Source organism: Peromyscus californicus, unplaced genomic scaffold, assembly GCF_007827085.1.
Source record: "Peromyscus californicus insignis strain IS unplaced genomic scaffold, ASM782708v3 Scaffold_12__1_contigs__length_115047231, whole genome shotgun sequence".
In the NCBI taxonomy this organism is placed as follows: Eukaryota; Metazoa; Chordata; class Mammalia; order Rodentia; family Cricetidae; genus Peromyscus; species Peromyscus californicus.
In genome coordinates this window covers 21,685,129-21,709,720 of record NW_026294413.1, presented here as the reverse complement: position 1 = coordinate 21,709,720, position 24,592 = coordinate 21,685,129, and the positions used below count along the sequence as shown (strand labels likewise).

The following is a 24,592-nucleotide window of genomic DNA, read 5'->3' as shown; positions in this document are numbered from 1 at the left end:
ATACAACTTATTTGTTAATATAAGCAATACAAATACTATTTTTATGAGATAATTATGAGAATATTTTTTTTAAAAAGCACAGAAAATCATGTTAGTATTTCCAACACAAGTAAAAGTCAACAACATGAGCATTTAAGAACCTGAGATGGAAATGACAATCTGTAAGAAAGTGATACTTGATTATATTACATTAAACTGAGTATCATAAAAGTCATGAAGCCACAAGAATCCATACCTCTCCCACTGCTTTGACTTTGTTTCCCAGAACTAACATTCCAATTGGGATACCTCTAAGGTTGGGGCAGCTTCTGATGTTGTGACCTGAAGGGCCTGTCTTCACTACCTTGTACACGCCTGGCCCGCCTCTTAAGAACGGATTATCTTGTTCTTGCATTGTTGCTTCCTGTGGGCAGCAGGAGTTTACGTCTTTGAAAAAGTCATCAGGATTAGTTTTAGGTTCCTGAAAATTTTAATAGGAAAAGAAAAATGAACAAAATATAGTCTATTACTACTTTCATAATCCTATGAAGAGTTTTTGAAGAAAGTCTACAATATTTCCAACTAAGAATACATAAATAAAATATTAGCTAATACCACTACTAAGAAACCTTTCAATTTTTAACATTGATATTCAAAATAAATTTTATGAGAAAAAACCTAGCAGGAACAGGAAATTAAATGAATTTGTCTTTTGTACCCCCAAATTTGAGAAATACAATACTATAGTACATGAAATGATGCTTATAACATTTTAGCAAACCACAGTACAAATGAAATATATTTCTGAATTTGCTAGACCACGACTAAAATGCACTAAAGGTATATTTTTAAAGAAAATAAACTCTATTTATATATATTAATATATGTGTGTGTTTGTTTATATATATTAAAAAGCATTATTTCTAAATGCAAAGAACCTGCTCTCTCTTTCCGGTTGAATGTCAATGCTATGATGAATTATTTCCAATGGAATACAACAGGGAGATAGACCACTGCCCATGTATTTGCTTTGTTTCACATTAGGGGTTCTTCCATTGTCCTTATTGCTTTCTTTGTAGTACTGATGATTAAAATCAGGCCCTTGCACAAGTTAGGCAAGTAGTGAGCTACAACTCCAGCTGACAATGACCACTTCTTTAAAAAAAACCAAAAACCAAAAAACAAAACTACCTTTAAATATAGTAGTAGGAAATCTATGATTTGTATTGACTAAAAAATAACCATACTACAATACATATAAAATTAGGATAAAATAAGAATAAAGATATAAATAATGACAACACTAGCACTACACACGATAAACTTTTATATCATATTTCTACTCCTACAAGTATCTTTGTATTAGCAGATGCGTATGTATTCAAATAGACAATAGGGTATTAAAATAAGTACTGGGGCTAAAATATATGCAGATTCAAGAATTTTTATGTACTTTGATAATGCAATGAAAAACAATTACTAGCTTTTTGATTGCTGTTTTAAGACTAAGTCTTGCTATGTAGTGCTGACTGTCCAGTAATCAACAATCCCCCTTACTTAAGTAGCCTCCTAAGTGATAGGATTACAGGTATGTACCTATAATCTAGGCCCCTCACAAGATACTTTGTAAATCATCTGGTGGTAATGAAAGACCATAATTTTTACTTAAACAAATGTATACTATGAAAATAATTTATTTACATTTATTATAATTATACTGCCTATATTATAGCCTTTACATATTGGCAATTTAATGGAAATAAGATCTTTAGTGACTTGGAAAGAACACTAGAAATGTAAGTAAATTAAACTTAAATTGGGCATTCATATTACCATGAATATATATTGGTAAAAATCTGTATATACACTTTTATAAATGTAAAGAGAACATTAAAAATAAATTAAAAAGTATAATAGGATATAAACTTTGAATAAATAGTGCTAGTATAATCACAAGAGTTTTGAGTAAACATTTAAAAATTCCTTCTTGTCAATGGTAAACTTCAGCAAATACATTATGTCATAATTAGAGGAGGCAACTTTTAGTCCTATTTGCCTTTGAAAGTTGCATGTTGATATTAAAAATAACAGCAAAATGCACAAACTGGGCTGAAAAAAATTTCAGTGTTATTTACTGATCTTGCATCAATTTCTAGATTTCACAGTAACTGCATCTTCAAGGGTAACAATGGGGAGTAAGTCACAGCAAAGCTAAAGATAACCATAACCTATTCATCAAATGTAATATGAGAGACATATTAAGATGGTTAGTACTCTATCTAACTATTAATGGAGCTATATAAAATAAGTAGAAAAAAGTTTTCTTTAAAGATAAAAGCACTTCTTTTGTATTAAACTGTTGAAAATAACTGCTGGGCATAAAAAATCACAACTGTGTTTGTCATTCTAAAGCAATCTTAAAATGAACATTTTTTTCAGTACAGAAATGTGAGACTGTATACCAGAATATAAAATTGGTAAATTTCAATCACATACATACATATTTATATTTATTTCTCATTCAATTCCCAACTCCTTATCTAAAATAAATATTCAAAAGGACAATTCAAAAGTGTAGGCTGGGGGTAAAAAGAAGAGTTAGAAGGTCACAACACCACCAGCTACATAAGTTTGTTTTGAGCAAAGTAACTTGGAGCAAACTGCTGGAGAAGCTCATCAGAAAACCACTGCAACCATGAAGCCATGAAGAGCTTCACTTCATTTAAAGTGGTAACACAAGTCTGAGCAAATGAGGGAAAACTCAACTGCAGGACTCTGCAGACTTTTCCCCTGGTAAATTCCAGTTTACTAATCCTAAGCAAAGCCTCAAAGACACAATGTAAAACCTGTTGTACATGCTGAAATACCTGGACAATGTATGATTGTTCCTTACAGTTAACTCACCTGGGGGAAAAAAGCTTTGGAAGTCCAGGAAAATACGTCCAAATCCCTGACTCCTTGGCTAGCATTAAAGATATTCTGAGCGACAAAGTTTAAGAAAGAAAAATATCAACAAGGAAAGGGATCAGAGTATCATCTGCAGAAGATGCGTGCACAGTTACATTTTCTGAACTCCAGCACCAATATGAAATCGTATTTTGCCAAAGTGAAACTGAAGCCACCTGAGTAAACCACACACCAAAATTCTGAAAAACAAGGTTTTGTCAAAAGCTCTCTGTAGATATAGTGTGTCATGCCATTTACTAACATCAAGAGCCAGACTTTGCTGGAAGGTTTAAGAGTTAGTGTAAGAAGGAAACCTTGAATCTTTAAATGAGAACATTATTTGTTCTAGTACATGCCAGATTTTTTTTTTAATGACAGAGTACAATTCGTTGTTTCATAAAGATGTCAACAATAGAGACTACATAGAAAATGCACCTCTTAGAAATAATGGCATGTACGTAAACTATCACTTTTAGTATGAAAATTAAAAAAATAACCCAAATCAAAGACAAGTCATTAATGTTTCTTCCCTCCTATAAATGGAAGAGAAAAAAAAAAAGAAAAAGAAAGACAGACAGACAGACAGATCTTTGGAAACTTTTCAAAAATCTACTAGCAAATATTTTAAGAAAAGCATAAAGAAACACAAGCTGAATCTTTTATCAAAAGACAAGTAACTGGTTTATCTCAAAGTTTAGGAAGTCATAAACAGGATCTCTGCTGAATTCCAAATATATTCTGTTAAAGAACAATTAATTCACGACAACACAGTCCTTCTAAAAGTATTTTCACAAACACTCTAATGACAATTACATGATACACGTTTCACAGAGACACATCATACTATCAGCCCTTTCTTAATTTTACCTAAAACTCAAACATATTCAACGTGCAGCAATCCTACAAATGTATTGCTTATTTAAGACTGGTAACAGGTTATTCTGTTTGGACCAAAAGAGGAGGACATTCAAATGTTAACTGAAAAAAATTAAAATTCCTGATCACTTATGTCATTTTAGACAATGAGAAGACATTTGCTACTTTCTACCTCTTTTTTTCTTAAAGTATGTGTGGGTGGATACAGTAACATATATACACACACATACATGTATAAATACTAATTATATAAAATATGTAAAAATGAGTTTCTAGTAATATGCCTACAAATAAATTTAAAACGAAACTGAAACCAAAGTCATCATCCTCTTAATTTTAGAATGCATGGCTAATATGTTCTTTCTGTTGAGGTAAAACAAAAACTTCACAAAGTGTTCCAAATGTTACTCTGAAGGAAATGACGTCCATAGTGGTCAATCACTGCATACAAGAACTTTTGGAGTGTTTGTTCCCTGGCCATTCTCCCTCCCAGAAAACAGTGATGCAGATAGTTTGACATAACACAATATCAGGATTTTAAAAGTATTTTCACACTCATCATACATTATTTTAGTACTAAAAGCATCAAGAAAAGCAAGTGTTAAAAATGCAAATTGATTCAGCATTAAATACTGAATGTAGTGATTCTTTCAGCTTATACTCTCCTTAATTTCACTGTGCAAACTTAAGCATTTGCAGAGGCAGTAACTTGCACAATGATATTTAAAATGATGTAGCTACTAGCTATGGCAACAGACTGCCAATGAAATAAATTTTGCTTATAACTATATATAAATTCTAATTTTATACATTTTGCTTTAGTTGCTATAGTTGTAGAAAATTCTTAGACTACAAAAGTTTAATGTAAATTTAAATTATTTATCAAGTGTTAAGACATTTACCAAATAGAAATCAGGACATTAAAAATGAAAGAATTGAAGAGTTTTCTTCTGAAGATTTAGGAATATTTTAGCTAATGATATGAATGTTTACCAAAATAGTAATTTATCTAAAGTATCAATTACTCATTATTATAAAAGATAAATTAAGTTTTCATACCTTCAAAGATTAATATGTCACTTCAAAGAGGCACATACACAATAATTTAAATTACTTCATTCTTAAATTCTATTTTTAAGACAGATTTTTTCAGAATTAGCATATTAATAACCTAACTAAATTAACCAGCAGCAAAGTGCAATTCTAAGATGACAGTTTCTCAAGTAACAGAAGACTTTACATAAATTAGTAATTATTACCAAGAAAATATATTATCAAACATATCAAATGTTCATGAAAAAAAAATCACTCTGCTAGAAAAGCACAGATCTAAGGGCTGCTAATTTTAATGCAGAAAAATACAAGAAAATCAAAATTGTACATATATAAAATATTACAGTATTACTTTAACTGTCTCAATCTCATCCTCATTAAGAAAATTAATAATTAAAGAACAAAACAGAGCAGATTATAATAATCTAATAACAGCATATTCATTCATGCTATATTAAATAATGACTTAATAATATTAATATTGAAAAACAGTCTATCTTTACACATCAACACAAACCCATTCACAGAGTAAAACAAGGAAATCTCAAGTATGTCAAACCTGCACTGGCAGATTTTAAGCATTTCAAAAAAATGTCCATAAAATTCAAGAAATATTCGCTAACTACCAATGTGGTGATGCTACAAGAGAATCACAATGCAGCAATGTTTCTCTTAATTCCACTCCAAATCTTTAGTGCTCCTAAATTTTTTTTTAATATCAATGTACTTTCTTTAGGTGAGCAACAACTAGCCTGGATAAGAAGTGATCTGTATATGTGCATGCAAATGTTCAGATACCCTCTTGCTTCTGAAAGAATTCAGAATATGTTCACTAGCTTTCCTTGATATAAATTCTCTTTTCTCTTCAATATACCTTATAATGTATATTTGCCATTTTGACAAAGTACATAAAAAATTGGGTATCTAAGTTTTAAGTCATGAAAATCTCCAATTATAACAATAAACTCATTTCAAAAAATTAAGCTTTTCACTCTAGGTAGGCAAATGTCTCCGATGCTATATGATAGCTCTTTACGTCATATACCATCTCTCTTTTCTTATATTTTCCAAGACGTATAAAATTTTATTGTAACTAATACTTTATAGCAGCAGTTCTTAACCTATGTATTGTGACCCCTTTCTGAGGGTAGTATATCAGATATCCTGCATATCACAGATATTTACATTACAATTCACAACAGTAGCAAAATTGCAGTTATGAAGTAGCAGTGAAATAATTTTACAGTTGGGGGTTACCAGAACATGAGGAACTGAATTAAAGGGCCGAGAACCACTGCCTTCTAGTTTTCAAATTACAGAAGTTAGTTTGTTAACTAATTTTTATGTTTATATGTGTATATTGTCAATGTGTGTATGCGTATAATCTCAGGCATCATCCTCAGGACCACTATCTCCTTTGAGGCAGGGTCTCTCACTGGCCTTGGGTTCACCAATCAGGCCAATGAGTCCTAGGGATACTCCTGTTTCTGCCTCCCCAGAGTTAGTTTTACAAATATTTACCAGCTTGCCCTGAACTTTTATGTGAGCTCTGGAGATTGAACTCAGGACCTCCCATAAGACAAGAAACTTTACCAGCTGAGCCAGCCCCTCATAGAACTTCATTTTAAAAACTTTCATTGACTTATTTATTGTCAGAGCATGTTATAATAATCATCTTCATTTAATCACTAGTGTTACTATTTATACTTAAATTGGCAGTTTATTCCAAGTAATAATGATTCTTGTAATAGGTTCTATTACTTTGAATTACACTACATTAATTTCCTTCTTTTACATTGGCAACTTTTTCTTCACATCTGCCTTAGATGTTACCTCCTAAGTTAAGTCGTTCCACAGCTTATCACAAAACAGCATAATTGATTATGCAACTATTTATCATTTTATAACTATACTTATCTCTTCATTATACCAAGGCACACTAAACATAAAAACATACACCTTGGAACCACGCCAAGTGGGGCTCTAGCACCTTGATCCACCAATACTTAAAATCTTGGAAAAATGAGAACAGTACATTTAACGAGACAGTGTCACAGTAAGAACCACATGAAACAAGTAAGGAAAGAAGCACACATATGTGTCAGGAATTATTTTAGCTGAATGATTACATCAGACCACAGCACTCAAATTAGATATCAAGCAATACTGAAAAGACTACTATGAGTAACACTACAGAAGCAATAAACATGAGTAAGGATCTTTATTTAGTCCTTACCACTAAGCAGCTTAAAACTGAAATAAGACCCATGCGTGCAAATGCACATGAACACACACAAGTGCGCATACAAAACACACACACACACACACACACACACACACCCCATAAGCAAATGGTTGAAGATAAAGAAACTAAATTCAATAAATAGTTGTAGTGGGAGAGAGAAGTAGGCCATTTCCACTCTTACAGATTATGTACGATTTGAAAAAAAAAGAGGGAAATTTAATTTACACAGTACCTATCTGCTTTCAACCACACTGTCAATTAGTTATCAATTCCCAAGTATATCCCAGTGCTCTTTATTAGTGATGTCATAAGGAACACGTAGTGAAGAAAATTAATATTTTGTAGTTAAACTAATAAAGTAGTGTGGTTACTACCTATTTTATGATACAGCACTCTAGCAAACAATGACTTAATCAAATACTGCAATGTCACGGAACTGTAATGAGTCTCTCAATTTAAGATTTAGTATCACTAGATATCATATGTAATACAAGTCTAAAAATCACATCTTACATTAACACAACAGTATTGTAAATCAAGAGATAGACACAACACAGAAATAAATGCAAACTGTCAACATAACAAACCAACAATTATACCTATTTCTGAATGCATAGTATTTCTATTTTCTTAAATATTGGGTTCATTCTAAATAGCAGTGTAAAGAAGGAAAAAAAGGGTAACCATTTTAATTTCCTATCTCTTTGAAAGAAATTCCATAAGTTTGGTTTTAATTTGTTACTTACTGTTGGTGACAGATCAAAATAAGCATTAAGAGCCTTACTCCTGCCAAATTCCACTTTCATTACACTGAAGCCCTTAAGTATTCAAGCACTTTTGAAGCAAAAGTGATACAGGTATGAATTACCTCAGAACTGAAAAGCCTTAATTAAAGAAAGATCTATAATGAAGACAGAGTGCAACTATGATGCTTCTAAAAACCATCTTTCACTTACGTCAACAGGGACCAGGAGGCTCTTGCCAAGATGTTGATTAAAAGAGAGGCACCAGGCTTCAGTGTAACCATTCATGTTAGGAACATACTTCTTTATGGTCTCATCATTCAGTCTCAACCACACGCCATCGTCATTGTGAATCTAGGGAAGAAGAAGCCAGACAAGTAACGAGCTAGTGAGGACGAAGGATGAGCAAAGCAGGCAAAGGAGGGCAGAAGTGAAGAGTTTGCATCTAGTTTTACAAGGAGATAAACGCGTGAGAACGTCTAGCAAGGAATACTAAAACAGTAAGATCATTTTCACAGTGAGATTGTTAAAGCAACTTCTCTCAAGAGTTAAAAGCACAAGGAAAGCACACTCAGGATAAATAACTGAACAGCAAAACTAGTCATTTGCCAAAAGGACATGTCTTTTATGCAGGCTACTTGGTTGCATTGCAGGAAAATATTCCACCAACTTTCCCAAGTTAAAGCAATCCAAGAAATATGTTTTAAAACCATTCTATGTTCAGTTAAAATATGTCTATCTTTAGAAAGTAGAACTTCTACAGGTTCTGATAACTGTGTTCAACTCAGTGTTTTTATGCTCAAAGTGTAATTTTCCCAGTTTTTACTGAAAAGGAAAAAATAAATTAAATGCATAAACCTCAATGAACATATTCTATAAAATTTCAAAAGATTTCCCAAACTCTTTGTAACAGATGCCTTTCAAAATGGGTGGTAATTGGCATTCAACTACCAATTATGCAGGGAAGCCTTTCCAGCCACCAACTACATCTTTCTATTTCCACTAAAACTCTCCCTGATATATCTGTATATATAATTCTGGTTATCTATATTTTAAGCTTTCTATTGTCAGATATCATGAGTGGAATTTCAGATAAGACACTATTAATAGCAATCCTACGAAGCCTAGTGTCAGGAATGGGTTATTTCTTCTAGAGTTATTGGCAAGTGAGGTCTCAAAGACCCCCAAACATTACTAGGCTACTGCTAATGCTCTTAATGACCCTCCAGAACTTGACGGTAAGACTCTATTGCTGAAGTCATCACACCTGTGACTCATAGAACACAGATATCAAGCTGGTACTTACCTGTAAGCTTCATCCCTATTGGCTTACTCTCATAGTGTTCGAAGGTGCTATACACACTACCAGATGAGAAAAGGAATCATCAATCTTACCTACCTATAGCACCATTGTCTAAGCCAGGAACCTGTGACTAGACAGGTCACAGGCCTTAGGAGAGAGCATATTACTATTTCCCTACTAGATGGACAAAGCATTAAACTGACACCTAACTGACCTAAAGATAAGAGCACATCTATCAACTCTCAATAACTTTTTTTTTCAGTAGATGGTGATTAATAGCAATCCACACTGTTCAGGTGCAGAGAATAAGAGACTGCTCAGCCTTAAATGGGACATCTCTTATCACATCCACACATCCCAAGTCTCAGAAATCATTTAAGAAAATGGAGAGGAAAGATGGTAAGAGGCAGAAGTGATGATGACAAGGAAACTGCTTTCTGGCCACAGAAGTGTGGCTGCACACATGAACTTGTAGTAGTTGAGAAAGCATCCACAAGACCTGCACAAGCGCAAGCCAGACAAAATCCTGGCATGGAGAAGGGTCCCATGCCTCATCTAAGGAGCTATTGGCAACTGACAGTTTCTGGGAGAGAGAGACTCAGTTGTCTATGAGAGTGCAGCCCCTGGTAGGCTGAACTCTCCAGTGAAGACCACCATCCAAAAGTAGATGGCCTGCACAACGTGGACTTGATGGGTTAACAAAACAAACAAACAAACAAACAGAAGGGCTGCAGAGTTGGCTTAGTGGTTAAGAGCACTGGCTGTTCTTACAGAGTACCCTGGTTTGATCCCCAGCACTCACTTGGTGTTGCACAACCATCTGCAATTTCGGTTCCAGTGGATCTGTTGCCACTACTGGTTCCAGGCCTCTACCGGTACCAGGCACACATGTGATACACAGACATACATCCAGGCAAAACACCCATACACATAAAATGATAGAATAAAAATAAAAAAACAAATAGAAGACTGTAGATGAACTTCTAAACAGTCTTATTAAATAAGAAACACAGAGCCAAATATGGGGGTGAGAGCCTTAGAGATCAGAGAAATAGGAATTGCTACCAACTAACCTTAGCTCACCAGCTAACCAGAGAACCAAACCAGCTTCTTCTTGTCTAATCTACCCCTTTATTGCTTTTCTGTTCTGCCCTCTCCTTGGCTCTCAGCCCAGCCACCTCACTTCCTCATCACTGCCTGTCTATACAGACCTCCAGGTCTCTATGGTTGGTATTGGGATTAAAGGTGTATGTCACCATGCTTGGCTGTGTCCTTGAACACACAGAGACTCTGTCTGCCATGTGATCAGATTAAGGGTGTGTGCTACCACTGCTTGACTTTTTGTTTATGGCTAGCTATCTATGTCCTCTGATCTACAGGCAAACTTTATTTATTAACATACAAATAAAATATCACCACATTTCAGCACAAATAAAATACCACCACAGAAGACACAAAGTTGGGTAGGTTGGGAAGGAGAGATTTATTTGGGAGGAGTTTGGGAATATGATCAAAATACTTTATAAAAGAAAAATTTCAAAAACCTGATAAAAAATGAGATAAAAAGGTTCCCAAACTGTTTAGAACCCAGTAACATTAAAACATAGTTTCCTTGTTATTGTGCAAATATTACAAAAGTATCCAAAATGAATTATTGACACTTATTTATGAATTACCTCATCAATAAAAGTGATAGTTCCATTGACTTTCACTATGCCAATCTGCTCACTCTGAAGGGAAGGGTGGCTCCGGATACGGAGACCGGCACTGTCCTTGGCCACAAATTTTCGAATCTGAGAAATGAAAAGATATGGCAGTGATAGAGAAAATAAAGACTATTTAATAAGTCGCAAATGATAAAATCAACAAGCCTAAAAGAACTACAATCCCAAAGTTTCCTCATAATCATCTGTAGTTGGTTTCCTTCTGCAAATAATTTTGTCAGTTATTTATAACAGCAATAAAAGTATATTTCTAAGTACTGAAGCATATTGGATACCAAAGTTATTAATGTATTTATGACTACCAATTTTAAGTACTGATGACATGTAACAAAAATATAAAAGGCGCCGGGCAACTTTTTAGAAGGGCATGATATAAATTCCATTACCATTGTTTTCTTTTTAATAATTTAATTTTGATTTTACCCTCCCCTAACCTTATTTGGTTGAGGGTCAGCCTTCGGCTTGACCAGCTGAGTTCCTGGTGGAATCATCCCTTTTGGTGGATCTTTTACTTTAACTTCGAGGCCAGCATCTGTAAGAAAAGTAGTCTAATTATAATATTTGACTACAAAGGTGGGGGGATTGTGAAATCTAACCACATCACAGTCTATTTCATTTTCTAACGTGAATAGGTGTTTTGCCACCTTGTATGTCTGTTCACCACATTGTCTGGTGGCTGCAGAGGCCACAAGATGGCATCACATCCCCTGGGACTGGAGTTACAGGTGGTTGTGAGCCAACAAGTGGGTGCTGGGAAATGCAACTGAGTTCTCTGGAAGAACATTCACTGCCCTTAACTACTAAGCCATCTCTCCAGCCCCATATCATAGACTATTTTAAATAATTAAGATAAATATATGAATTCTGCTTTTTCTAAAAGTGGCTGATACTTAATAGAGAAAATGAGAACCACTAAAAATTAAGGTCTTGAGGTTGAAAAAGAGCAGGTGTTTCCTTCAGAATTTAAAGTGAAAGGGAGTTTCCCATTATTTAACTGGAACACATGGAATGATCCTGAACAAGTTCAAAATAATAATAAGAAGAACCACTTTTGTGACAAGTGCTATCCAACAGCAATAGTTTGGAACACTATTCATCACCCACAGCGGTAAGCTCTGTGACTAACAGACAGCATGATGGCCAGATGGTAGTGCAATATAATACAGCAATTAAGAGATGAGATTCTCAGTTGGGCGGTGGTGGCACACGCCTTTAATCCCAGCACTTGGGAGGCAGAGCCAGGCGGATCTCTGTGAGTTCGAGGCCAGCCTGGGCTACCAAGTGAGTTCCAGGAAAGGCACAAAGCTACATAGAGAAACCCTGTATCAAAAAACAAAAAAATAAAACAACAACAACAACAACAAAAACAAACAGATGAGGTTCTCATGCTACACCACTTGGTGTTCTTATATAGGCACTGTGTGACTTATGGGCCTCAATTTTTTCATGTATGAGACAGGAATGACAACACTCTCTACATCACAGTATGAGAATTAAACAATAAAAATATCTGCACAACAATATACATGTGTTAAATGTTCAATAATGTTAGCTATTATTATTATTATCTGCCCTTGTCTGTGGTGAAGAAAGGTTCCAGATTAAAGACATCTTAGGAACACGAAAACAGGAAGAGTTGAGTAGTAATGTGTACCTCTACCTCAGTTTCAATATAAAGCATATAAGAACAATTATCTTCACTCCACTATTACATGAGGTTGAATATTTTATCTACTAAAGTCACTCCTAACAGCCAGCACTTTTAATATTTTTCAGCAAAGAATTGTTTTATTATGCTAATTTTCTTTTTTAATTGAAAATGGCTTCTTCTCTCACACAATACATCCCAGCCAGTTTCCCCTCCCTCCTCTCCTCCTAGTGGCCTCCCATCTCCCCCTCCCCCAGATCTACTCCTGCTCCATTCTTCAGAAAAGAGCAGGCCTCCAAAAGACAACAGTTAAATAGGACAAAACAATATACACTAAGACAAGGAAAAAAGCTGCTGGGGATGTCTTTCTGTATGCTGTGAATGTGTTGCTCTGATTAATTGATAAATAAAACGCTGATTGGCCAGTAGCCAGGCAGGAAGCATAGTATAGGCGGGATAAGCAGAGGGGAGAATTCTGGGAAGTGGAAGGCTGAGTCAGGAGACACTGCCAGCCACCACCACCATGAGAAGCAAGATGTAAGGATACCAGTAAGCCATGACCCATGTGGCAAGGTACAGGTTTATAGAAGTGGGTTAATTTAAGATATAAGAACTAGATAACAAGAAGCCTGCCACGGCCATATAGCTTATAAGTAATGTAAGCCTCTGTGTGTTTACTTGGGTCTGAGCGGCTGCAGGAGCTGGGTGAATACACAGGAAAACTCCGACTACAAAAAGACCTCATACAGAGGCTGGACAGGACAACCCAATAGGAGGAAAAGAGTCCCAAGAGCAGGCAAAAATGGTTAGAGACATACCTGCTCCCACTGATTGGGGTCCCACAAAAACACCAAGTTAAGAGTCATAACATTTAAAAAAAAAATCTGTTTCTATTTTCCCCTTGCCAGTTTGCTCTCCCCTTGTTAATAAAGGAGACTGGGCAAAGGCTAAGAACTAAAGTCTCTCTGCTGTTGGTTTATGTATCTGATTACATAGTCTACACAGCTCATGTGAAGAACTTCTACCTCAGTTGCCTCTCTCTACCTACTCCGTTTCTCAATGTCAGCTGTTCCCTTTCTTGCTCACTTATCTAGCCCAGCCTACCCCTACTTTCATTCATCCTAACATTAAAACTTGGAATATGTATGAGGGAGAACACACAAATGTTTTTTCTTTTAAAATCCAGATGACCTCAATGTAATACTTTTCAGAGCCATCATTTTTCTGCCAAATTAGTAATTCCATTCTTTCCGGCTGGGTAAAATCAAACTGTGCATATGTGTACATTTTCACTTTCCATTCTTCTGTCCAGGGACATCTAGGCTGATTCCTTTCCTTGTTATTGTGAATGATACAGAAATAAACATCAAAGTAGAAATGTCTATCACTAGTGCCTTAAACTCCTGGTGAAATCTGTATGTCTGCACTTCTTTTCTTTTGCAAAGTTATGATAAATTTATTTATTTATTTATTTATTTATTTAGCAATACAGTTCAGTTCTATATATCAGCCACGGATTCCCTTGTTCTCCCCCCTCCCGCCTCCCTTACTTCCCCCCCAGCCCACCCCCTATTCCCACCTCCTCCAGGGCAAAGCCTCCCCTGTGGACTGAGATCAACCTGGTAGACTCAGTCCAGGTAGGTCCAGTCCCTTCCTCCCAGGCCGAGCCAAGCAATCCTGCATAGGCCCCAGGTTTCAAATAGCCAACTCATGCAATGATCACAGGACCCGGTCCCACTGCCTGGATGCCTCCCAAACAGATCAAGCCAATCAACTGTCTCACCCATTCAGAGGGCCTGATCCAGTTGGGGACCCCTCGGCCACTGGTTCATAGTTCAGGTGTTTCCATTTGTTTGGTTATTTGTCCCTGTGCTTTATCCAATCTTGGTCTCAACAATTCTCGCTCATATAAACCCTCCTCTTTCTCGCTAATTGGACTCCCAGAGCTCCACCCAGGGCCTAGCCATGGATCTCTGCATCCAGATCCCTCAGTAGTTGGATGAGGTTTCTAGCACAACAATTAGGGTGTTTGGCCATCCTATCACCAGAGTAGGTCAGTTCGGGCTGTCTCGACCATTGCCAGCAGTCTGTTGTGGGGGTATCTGTAGGCCTCTCTAGCACTTTGCTTCTTCCTATTCTCATGTGGTCTTCATTTACCATGGTCTCCTATTCCTTGTTCTCCCTCTCTGTTGTTGATCTAGCTGGGATCTCCCACTCCCCCAAGCTTTCTTTCCCTCGACCCTCGCCCTTCATTACCCCCACTCATGTCCAGGCTGTTCATGTAGATCTCTTCCATTTCTCTGTCATTGGGCGATCCCCGTGTCTTTCTTGGGGTCCTGTTTTCCAGGTAGCCTCCCTGGTGATGTGAGTAGCAGTCCAGTCATCCTTGTTCCACATCTAGTATCCTCCTATGAGTGAGTACATACCATGTTTGTCTTTCTGAGTCTGAGTTACCTCACTCAGGATGATTTTTTTCTAGATCCATCCATTTGTCTGCAAACCTCATGATGTCATTGTTTTTCTCTGCTGAGTAGTATTCCATTGTGTATATGTACCACATTTTGTTTATCCATTCTTCAGTTGAAGGGCATCTGGGTTGTTTCCATGTTCTGGCTATTACAAACAATGCTGATATGAACATAGCTGAACAAGTGCTCTTATGGTGTGGTTGAGCATTTCTTGGGTATATGCCCAAGAGTGGTATAGCTGGATCTTGGGGGAGATTGATTCCCAATTTTCTAAGAAAGCGCCATATTGATTTCCAAAGTGGTTGTACAAGCTTGCATTCCCACAAGCAGTGGAGGAGAGTTCCCCTAGCTCCACATCCTCTCCAGCATAAGGTGTCTTCAGTGTTTTTGATCTTAGCCATTCTGACAGGCGTAAAGTGGTATCTCAGAGTTGTTTTGATTTGCATTTCCCTGATGATTAGGGATGTTGAGCAATTCCTTAAATGTCTTTCAGCCATTTGAGTTTCCTCTGTTGAGAATTCTCTGTTTAGTTCTATAGCCCATTTCTTAATTGGACTATAGGGCATTTTGATGTCTAATTTCTTGAGTTCCTTTTATATTCTGGATATCAGTCCTCTATCAGATGTGGGGTTGGTGAAGACCTTTTCCCATTCTGTAGGCTGTCGCTTTGCCTTGTTGACCATATCCTTTGCTCTACAAAGCTTCTCAGTTTCAAGAGGTTCCATTGATTGATTGTTTCTCTCAGTGTCTGTTGTATATCTGTACTTCTAGTCTACTTAAAATAACTTCGTTTGCCCGTTTAAATCTCAGCAACACAAATTTTTAATGAAAATTATCTTTTGTAAAAGGTTTTTTTTTAGCAATGTGGTTACATAAAAGAGACTGTGGCAAAAGCTTGTTATAATTTACACATCTGATTGTATATAGTTACAAATTCTATAAGCCAAAACGTAAAGAACCTCTTTATCTCCAATACAAAAATAAACGGCTTACAGTACAGCTTCCCAAAGGTTATTACGATGTTATTTTACTATTATAGTTACCCTTTAATGACACCAATACATGACATTTTTCATTCAACTATGATATGGTTACACTGAGGTTACATAATGAAGCATTAACACATAAAAGAAAAATCAGTATATACTTTTTTTCAAATTTAGTGGAAAATAAAATCTAAATCACACTATCTACTAAGTAGTCACTCTGTGTAGGTACTGTACCTAAACTGGGAGATCAGAGGGGAGATGTGGCATGCACAGGACAGTGCAGGGATAAGGAGGACATTATACCTCACTGACACACTAGAAAATGGGGGAAAGACTCATGACAGCTATACTGAGTGATCAGACACCATCAATTCCTCAAATGATAGGATCTTTGCAATATACTAATTAAAATTTATTAGGAAAGAGGAAATGAAGACACAAAGACGTTATGAAACCTTTTTATGTGTATGACACAAAGGGCCAACAACACAAGAATGATTTTGATTCTAGTTTTTTGCAGCAACTTATTATTTAAAATAATATTTACCTATTTCAATGCCATCAATGGTAACATGAATAGTGTACAGCCCAATAGCCCCTGGAGTCCAGTTTGCACAGTAAGTCCCATCATTATTGACACGAATCAGCATATTTTCACTGGGCCTGAAAAAACATACCAAAGAAACAAACAAATACAACAGGTGGATATCAAAAAATTTACTTTTGATTATTCAGTTAAGATCATTTGCTATTTCAGTAAATATTTGTCTGTATTATCATTCTGCCTGGCAATGTTATAGCTGTCATAGCATGTTCCCTAACTTACAAATAATTGAATTTCACTCTTTTTTCGCCTTAAAGGGCCAACTCTTCTCTTTCCTTCTCTCAGTTGATTATGATTTCACTTTTCCCTTCTGAGAAAATAGAAGCAATTGGCTATAGTTTTCATGAAGCAATCAGATTGTTAAACCTATTTTGCCTCATTTTCTTTCCTGATACAATGGACAGAACAACGTGGCTCTTATCCAAAGCCACTTTTTCCATTTGAATTGTGAAGTTGGTCCCCTCAGTTACCTCACTTTCTCTCATACATCATTTGTTCTCCTACTTTACTAGGCCCTATTTATTATCATAAAAAACTTTAGAATTTTCAATCTTGACCTTTACTCCTCTCCAGTATCACTCCCCTTTCTAATAGTCTTCTATGTCTTCTCCCCTGCATATGGACACTTCCCTAAGACGGCTACTCTCGCTCCTTTTAGGTCTACTTCTCTTCCACAACTTCCCTTACTAGAATTCCGTTCCTAGCATTCATGGCAACTGCTGACAGCAGTTATCAGTGGCCCTGACATCTAAAGCCATTGCTTCCTCCCAGCAGTCTCTTAGAAGCGTGTATTGGTTGGTAACTCTCACTGTCCTGAAGTACTGTCTCCTTGCTGCTCTGACTTCCTCTTGGCTTTCCTCTCACCTCATTAGTCACTCTTTCTCAAGTGTTTTACTGGCTTCTCCTCTTTTGACTGTCTTTTAATCTATGAAATACCCAGGGTCTGAGTCTAGATTTTCTTTTTCCTGAATCATTGTTTTAGTTGGTCGATTACCTATCCACTGATGTCAAATATCATTTCTATATAGATGACTCCCAAACTCACTTTTCCCTTGACCTTCAGACTATTTGCAGTTGCACAGTTGCATCCCCACTTAAATAGTAAATATCTGAGAGATATAACAGAATCTCAATTTTCAGCATATCTAACAAAAGGCTCCTATTTCTCACTAATCAACACATACCTTACAAAACAATACAACACAGAAAAAATGTAAATACCTGCTCATTCCTAGGAATTCATGATCATCATAAAAATTACAATAATATATTCCAGGAGTCAGTAAATACTTTAGGTAACAATTTTAGTTTCTTAGGTAAAAAAGTCTTTGACATAACTACTTAACTTGATCACTGCACTGTAAAAGTAGCTACAGATAATGAAATTGTGTTATAGTAACATTTATAAAAGTAGGTAGGCAGCAGGTAAAATTTTGTCTGTGATCCAAAATTGGCCATAATCTGTTCTATGCTGTTCTTAAAGACAAAAGAAAATCTGTGATCATTTTTAAAAATATGATTCTAATTGAAATAGAATTATAGCACCCTTCCTCTACCTTTCTCCCCTCCAAACCCTCCCATGGCCCTTACTCTCAAATTGATAGCCACCTTTTCTTTTATTACTATGAACATATATGTATGTTTGTATATATAAGTATGTATACATATGCAAAAAATATATAAATACAACCTGCCAAGTCTGTTTTTGTTGTTTGTGTATTTATAGTTTCAGAGCTGACCCATCCACTCTCCGGTGACAGGGTCTACTTATTCTACCTTACACATCCCCCCCCTCCTAGTCCACACTGCCTAATCATCTCCAACTTATTTCTCTGTTGCCATTCTTGTTTTCCCATAATTTACCTCTGAAGAGCCACCACAATGATCTTCTAAAAACTTTAAAGGTTTTGCTTAAAACTCATGAAATTAGATGGCTTATAAGAAACTTCAACCTATGTAAGCGCAGCCTGCCAGAACACAGAAGAGTATCTCGTGCAGTTCTTGAATTTATCTCCAACCATTAGCTTCTTTTCACTATTCTCCAGGCCCACCATTTTCTTGTTCTCAAAAGACACCAAGCTTAACCTACCCCAGGTTTTCTGTAGCTAGACTGAACTTCTTAAAATCTTCACATGATCAATTGCCACATAAATGATAGTTCTTAATCTTCCTCCATCTTGTAATATTTTGGCAATCAGCTACAATCCCAATGCTGTCTATCAAATAACTTTATTTATTACTACTCTGTTCACTTTTTAATAGTTTGTTCTGTACAGGAATGATAATACCACAAGAAATGGTACCATGTTTATCTTGTTTTTAAGTGTACCCATGGCCTATTATATAATCTTCCACATGGCAAATGGCCAATGGTGACAGTCCAATGAATAGATAAGCCACAATTTCAGTTAGGTTCAAAACACCTAACATATATGAAAACCTACTTACTAGCAAATGAGTTCTTTCATTCTCTCTCCTTCTATCTTCTTCTCTCTTTCTTCATTTCTCTATTTTTCCTTTTCCCTCTTTTTTGAGACAGGGTCTTACTATATAGCTAAGTCTACCCAGAGACTTGCTATGTAGCCAACGCTGATAGGAATGTGCTATAGAGCACACAGTATGGCTAGGATCTCCCAACGCCTCAGTTTCTTAAATGCTGGATTATAGCTGTGTACCATTATACTCAGCTTAATTTTGCCCTTATTCAAAGTTATAATGTTCACATTTATTTATAAAGGTCAGTTGTTTCTATTCCAGCACAAGCTTAGAACTATAATCAAGCCAGAAACAAAATACTACATCCCTATTCCCAAGGTCACATTTTCTGTACCTTGCAAATTTGATAGAAAACATTGTAGATTATATACTGTAACTCTACCTTGGGAACAAACCAAAAGAAAGTCAAACTAATCTAAATCAATTTCTAATTTCCAATCAAACTAATCAGTTTCGAACAAAGTCATATGAAATGCAATACAGTGCAAGCTATGGGTAATTATGCTTTTCAAATTTGCTTCAGAGCCTCTTCCAAGGTCTACAGAGGTGATCACTCTAAGTACCATGTGCTGCTCAAATATTATCCTTCCTTCCTTCCTTCCCTCCCTCCCTCCCTCCCTTCTTTCCTCCCTTCCTCTCTCTCCTCCCTCCTTCCTTCTTTCTTTTCTTTTCTTTCCTTTTTTTTTTGTTTTTGTTTTTTTGAGACAGGGTTTCTCTGTATAGCAACCCTGACTGTCCTGAAACTTGCTCTGTAGACTGGGCTGGCCTTGAACTCAGAGATCCACCTACCTCTGCTTGCTGAATGCTGAGATTAAAGACATGAACTACCATGCCCCGTTCAAGTATCTATTTTTAAAAGTACTTTTCCTGCCAGAAATGCTGACACATGTCTATCCTCTATGTCCATGGGAGGCTGTAACAGAAACATCACAAATTCTGGGCCATCTCAAGCTATAGGACAAAACCCTGTTTCAAAACCAAAACAAAATAGAACAAAACAGAAAACAAAGACAAAACCAATAACAACAACAACAAAACCCAAACTTCCCCTACAAACTAACAGATAACTTAAAAAATGTGCTTAAATATAAAGTTAACAGAATCAAACAGAGGTTGACAAAAAGGAGACATCAAAACTAACACAAGGACAACACTTAGAAACCGCTTGCTAACTCCCTGGGAGGAGGAGACATGGACTATTAGACAGCAGAGCGGTGGCTGTGCTGACACCCATTGCCGTCCTCAGCATTCAGAGGCAGAGACAGGACAACAATGTTTAAGATCGCGCTGGGTTACATAATTAGATCCTTCTAACAAAACAAAACAATAGTAACTTTTAATAGAATAAAAAATGAACCAGGCAGAAAATTACACCAATCCATCTAGACTACCCAATGTATATAGTTTGGGAACTTGATACTCTTTCTCTAATATCTTTGTTTTATGTTGTTTGTTAGTAGTATTATAGTCGACTAAAACAAATAACACCAGAAAGTTTTCAGTGTATAAAGAAATGCTCAATTAGAAATTTCAAAGTGCTGTAGTAAGAAATCATTTCAGAAAAGAAGGTTAGTAATCCATTTCAGATAATTAAACTTTGTTAGCATGTGTGGATAGTTGGTGTACTGTCCTCCTTGCTACAAGATGACTCCATTTCAACTCGTGTGTGTGTGTGTGTGTGTGTGTGTGTGTGTGTGAGGGTGTGTGTGCGTGCGTGTGCGTGAGTTTGTGTGTGTGTATACATTTTACTAATTCTTTGAGTCCATATGTGCCACTGCCCTGTTTGTGGTTTGTCCTGAAAAGTGTTTCCTGGAAGTCATCCACCACTTTCAGCCTTTATCATCATCCTACCCCTTCTTCCCTGAAGATGCTTGAACCTTGTGGTAAGAAATGTGATAAAAACAGCCCATTTGAGGCTGATCACACATAGTCTCTTGTTCCCTGCATGGCTACCAGCTGTGAGTCTTGTGTCAATTGCCATCTACGTAAGAAGCTTCTTGGATGAAGTACATCTATATATGTATGTACACACATACACATACATATATAGGAAGCTTCTACAATAGTAGGTTTTCACGTGGCTTTTTCTAAAGATCTTTAGTGTGTGTTATCCCTCCCCATATTATATCTTCTACTCTGCCCTCCCATTCTCCAGCCCATTTATTCCTTCCTGTTCCATCATTTCCTTTCAGCTTTATATTAGTGTATTCTATGTCCCTTCTCTTGAGTGATCTTCCTCCGCCACCCCCCCCCACCTCCATGACCCCCTTATTAGTTTCCATACCACTATCTTTTTTTGAGCTACTGGTCAATGGGATCTCATAGACCAATAAACATTACAGATTATTGCCATTGCTCTTGATTACCCTCCAGAACTTAATGGTAAGACCCCATTTTGAAGGCATTACAATTTGAGTTATAAAACACAGAGAAATCGAAACAGTAACTGACCTGGAAGTTCCATACCTACTGACCATTTTCACAGTACTGAAAGGCATAATAATTAGTCTCACTCAGCTGAGAACAATGAGAGCTACAATAACGACCAGCACGGCAAGATAGGCCCACTGGTGCAATAGGGATACAAACATCATGGAATAACCCTTTTCTGATTGGATTTAAGTCCTGCTCCACGAAATGAAAACCAGACCTGGCACCATAATGGGGCCAAGAACCTGTGTCTAGAGAGGTCATAAGCCATAGGGGAGAACCTAGTACTATTATTCTGCTAAATGGACATGGTATTGAAATGACTACTGATTAAATATTGATATACACATAGATCTCAACACTCATTCAAGAAGCTTCTTACACTAGATTGTTGTGGGATGTCCTGTATGCTGTAAATATACGTTGCTATGATTGATTGATAAATAAAATGCTGATTGGCCAGCAGCCAGGCAGGAAGTATAGGCGGGACTAGCAGAGAAGAGAATTGGGGGAATAGGAAGGGGGAGTCAGGGAGACACTGTCAACCGCCACCATGATAAGCGAGATGGAAGGTACCAGTAAGCCACAAGCCACGTGGCAACTTATAGACTAATATATACGGTTAATTTGAGATACAGGAACTAGATAGAAAGAAGCCCAAGCCATTAGGCCAAGCAGTTTAAATAATATAAGCATCTGTGTATTTATTTTATAAGTGGGCTTGGTAGAAGCTGGAGAGAAACTCTCCAGCTACACTAGATGGCAATTAACACAGAGACTCACAGCTGGTAGACATGAGGGAACAAGAGACTATGTGGTGACCAGACTCAAATAGGCTGTTTGGTTTTTGGTTTTGTTTTTCCACACCTCTCACTAGGATCAGAGATCTTCATGAAGAGGGTGTGGAATGATAAGGGCTAGAGGTGATGGATGACTTCCAGGAACCTCTTTTGAGAACAAAACACAAAACAGGGCAGTGGTACATATGGACTTAAAGAATTAGTAAGAATATTTTAAAATAACAGAAAATAAGGATGGGATTTTTGAAGATTTCTGTTTGGGTGATTCAGTTTTAGTTTTAGCAGCACTTTGAGAAAATAGTTCTTACCTTTTAGGAGTTGGTGATGCAAAACGCAGTTCTTCAAATGAGTAGTTTTCATATACCTTGAAGAAAGAGACAAGGAACGTTAGCAGCCTTGCTATAAATATTTTCATTTACTACAATGCTAAAATATCCAGTAAATGAACTGAGAACACTGTCTATCCACACAAGAAAGAAATGAAAATGGCAAGACCACTTGAAAAACGAATTCCAGATTTACTAGAGATCCAAACAAAAAACAAAAACAAATTAAAAATCTTACGATATGATTGTTAATATGGATAGGGCTTAGAGTCACTAAAGAGACAAATGTGTGGCTATGTCTGTGAATAATTTTCTAAATTGGGTTAACTAGGCCAGGAAAAGAAATTCTAAATGTTGAACTTAACAAACAGGAGAAAGTGAGGTAAGCAGTAGTATTTATCTCTGTTTGCTTTTTGAATGAGGATCCAATTGATCCAGTTTGCCTCCTGTGCCTGCAACCATGCCGCCCCACCATGGGGGGATGTAGCCTCTCAAGTTGTAAGGCAATAAACCCTTCTTTCCTTAAATTGCTTATCATGCATTTTGTAATACTGTGCCAATATTTGAAAAACTGGAATGTTAAATAAGTCAATGGTGAAAGATAAATATTTCTGATAAGTGAAAATAAATTACCTTCATCATTGTTATGGCAATGTACCGTGCCTCCTTTACTATCATTGGTTCATATGAAACATCCAGCTTTGGTGACGCCAACCCACCAAAAGTCATGTCAGTGTTAGAAGACGCTGCTGCTACTGAAGGACTGCCAGGAATCCTTTGAGATTTCTTTACTTGCTCTTGTTGTAAAGATGTTTTTTTCTGAGAAACAGGTACAGCTTTCACTTCCACCTATCCACAATAATATAAAAGCCAAATACATATAATTATCTTTGCCACAGCAAAATAAGCAATTTACAATTACAAAGTCGGTGATAGAAGCTTTGTTAACACTGGCTCACCTTGGTCATTTCATTTCCAGGAAGATCTCACCTCTGCCTTACACACTAATAGTGTAAAACAGAGGTGTCATTATTTTAGAACAAATAATAAAGATTTCATACCTTAAAAATTAAATCTCTTGTTAATATGATACTGGGAAATAAAACAGAAAGAATCTGTATTGAATTCTTTCAGGAAGTAATATTTTATCAGATAATTTAAATATAAATACCTCTCATAATCACAGCTTATTTGTAAAAAATTTATCTGAATTCTTGATGTTAACAGTCTACAAAGGGGGCTAGAGAAATGGTTCAGCAATTAAGAGACCTTCCTCAGAAGACCTGGGGTTCAATTCCCAACATCCACATGGCTGCTCACAACTGTAATTCCAGTTCCAGGGGATCTGACACCCTCACACAGACATACATGTAGGCAAAACACCAATGCACATAAAAATAAAGAAATCTTTAAAAAAAAAAGCTACAAAGGAAAATATACTCATTAATAGAAGTCTTTAGAATTAATGGTTTAAAAATGACCAGAAATCTAACGATCTCTGTTTACTTCAGGCAAGAAAAGCATAATTAGATAGCATAGTTAATAATTTAAGCTACTGATTTTAACAGTCTGAACTTTGCAACTCAGTTTCTACAATGATAAAATGTAAAAATCCTTCATCTACTTACTTTACACCTAGGAAAACAGACTTATAAAAGGCATATTAAGCCGGTCAGTGGTGAGGCATGCCTTTAATCCCAGCACTCGGGAGGCAGAGCCAGGCGGATCTCTGTGAGTTCGAGGCCAGCCTGGGTTACCAAGTGAGTTCCAGGAAAGGCGCAAAGCTACACAGAGAAACCCCCTCTCGAAAAAACAAACAAAACAAAACAAAACAAAAAAGGAATATTAAAACACTGAAAATATTGACTGCTGCTAACAACTTTCCATAAGTATTTTGGAGAGTCTGGGTGTGTAGTTTGGTGGTATAGCATGTTTAGTATGCACGAGTCAAAGAAAAAGACA

General features: G+C 36.5%; 1 protein-coding gene across 13 annotated transcripts in view; it reads right to left on the bottom strand.

Annotated features, from left to right (window-relative positions):
• The window catches only part of Mycbp2 (MYC binding protein 2), a 252,489-nt gene that overhangs the window by 66,272 nt on the left and 161,625 nt on the right, over nucleotides 1-24,592 (bottom strand). For 10 of the 13 annotated variants that reach the window (XM_052732538.1, XM_052732541.1, XM_052732539.1 and 7 more), the window contains 8 exons: nucleotides 23,264-23,479; nucleotides 22,613-22,668; nucleotides 16,522-16,637; nucleotides 11,304-11,401; nucleotides 10,822-10,938; nucleotides 8,056-8,196; nucleotides 2,884-2,958; nucleotides 236-460 (listed from right to left, as the gene is read on the bottom strand). In XM_052732538.1, coding sequence (XP_052588498.1) covers nucleotides 236-460; nucleotides 2,884-2,958; nucleotides 8,056-8,196; nucleotides 10,822-10,938; nucleotides 11,304-11,401; nucleotides 16,522-16,637; nucleotides 22,613-22,668; nucleotides 23,264-23,479 — 1,044 coding nt within the window. The remainder of the gene's footprint in view (nucleotides 1-235; nucleotides 461-2,883; nucleotides 2,959-8,055; nucleotides 8,197-10,821; nucleotides 10,939-11,303; nucleotides 11,402-16,521; nucleotides 16,638-22,612; nucleotides 22,669-23,263; nucleotides 23,480-24,592) is intronic. The other 3 variants (XM_052732543.1, XM_052732550.1, XM_052732549.1) reach the window with 2 other exon arrangements.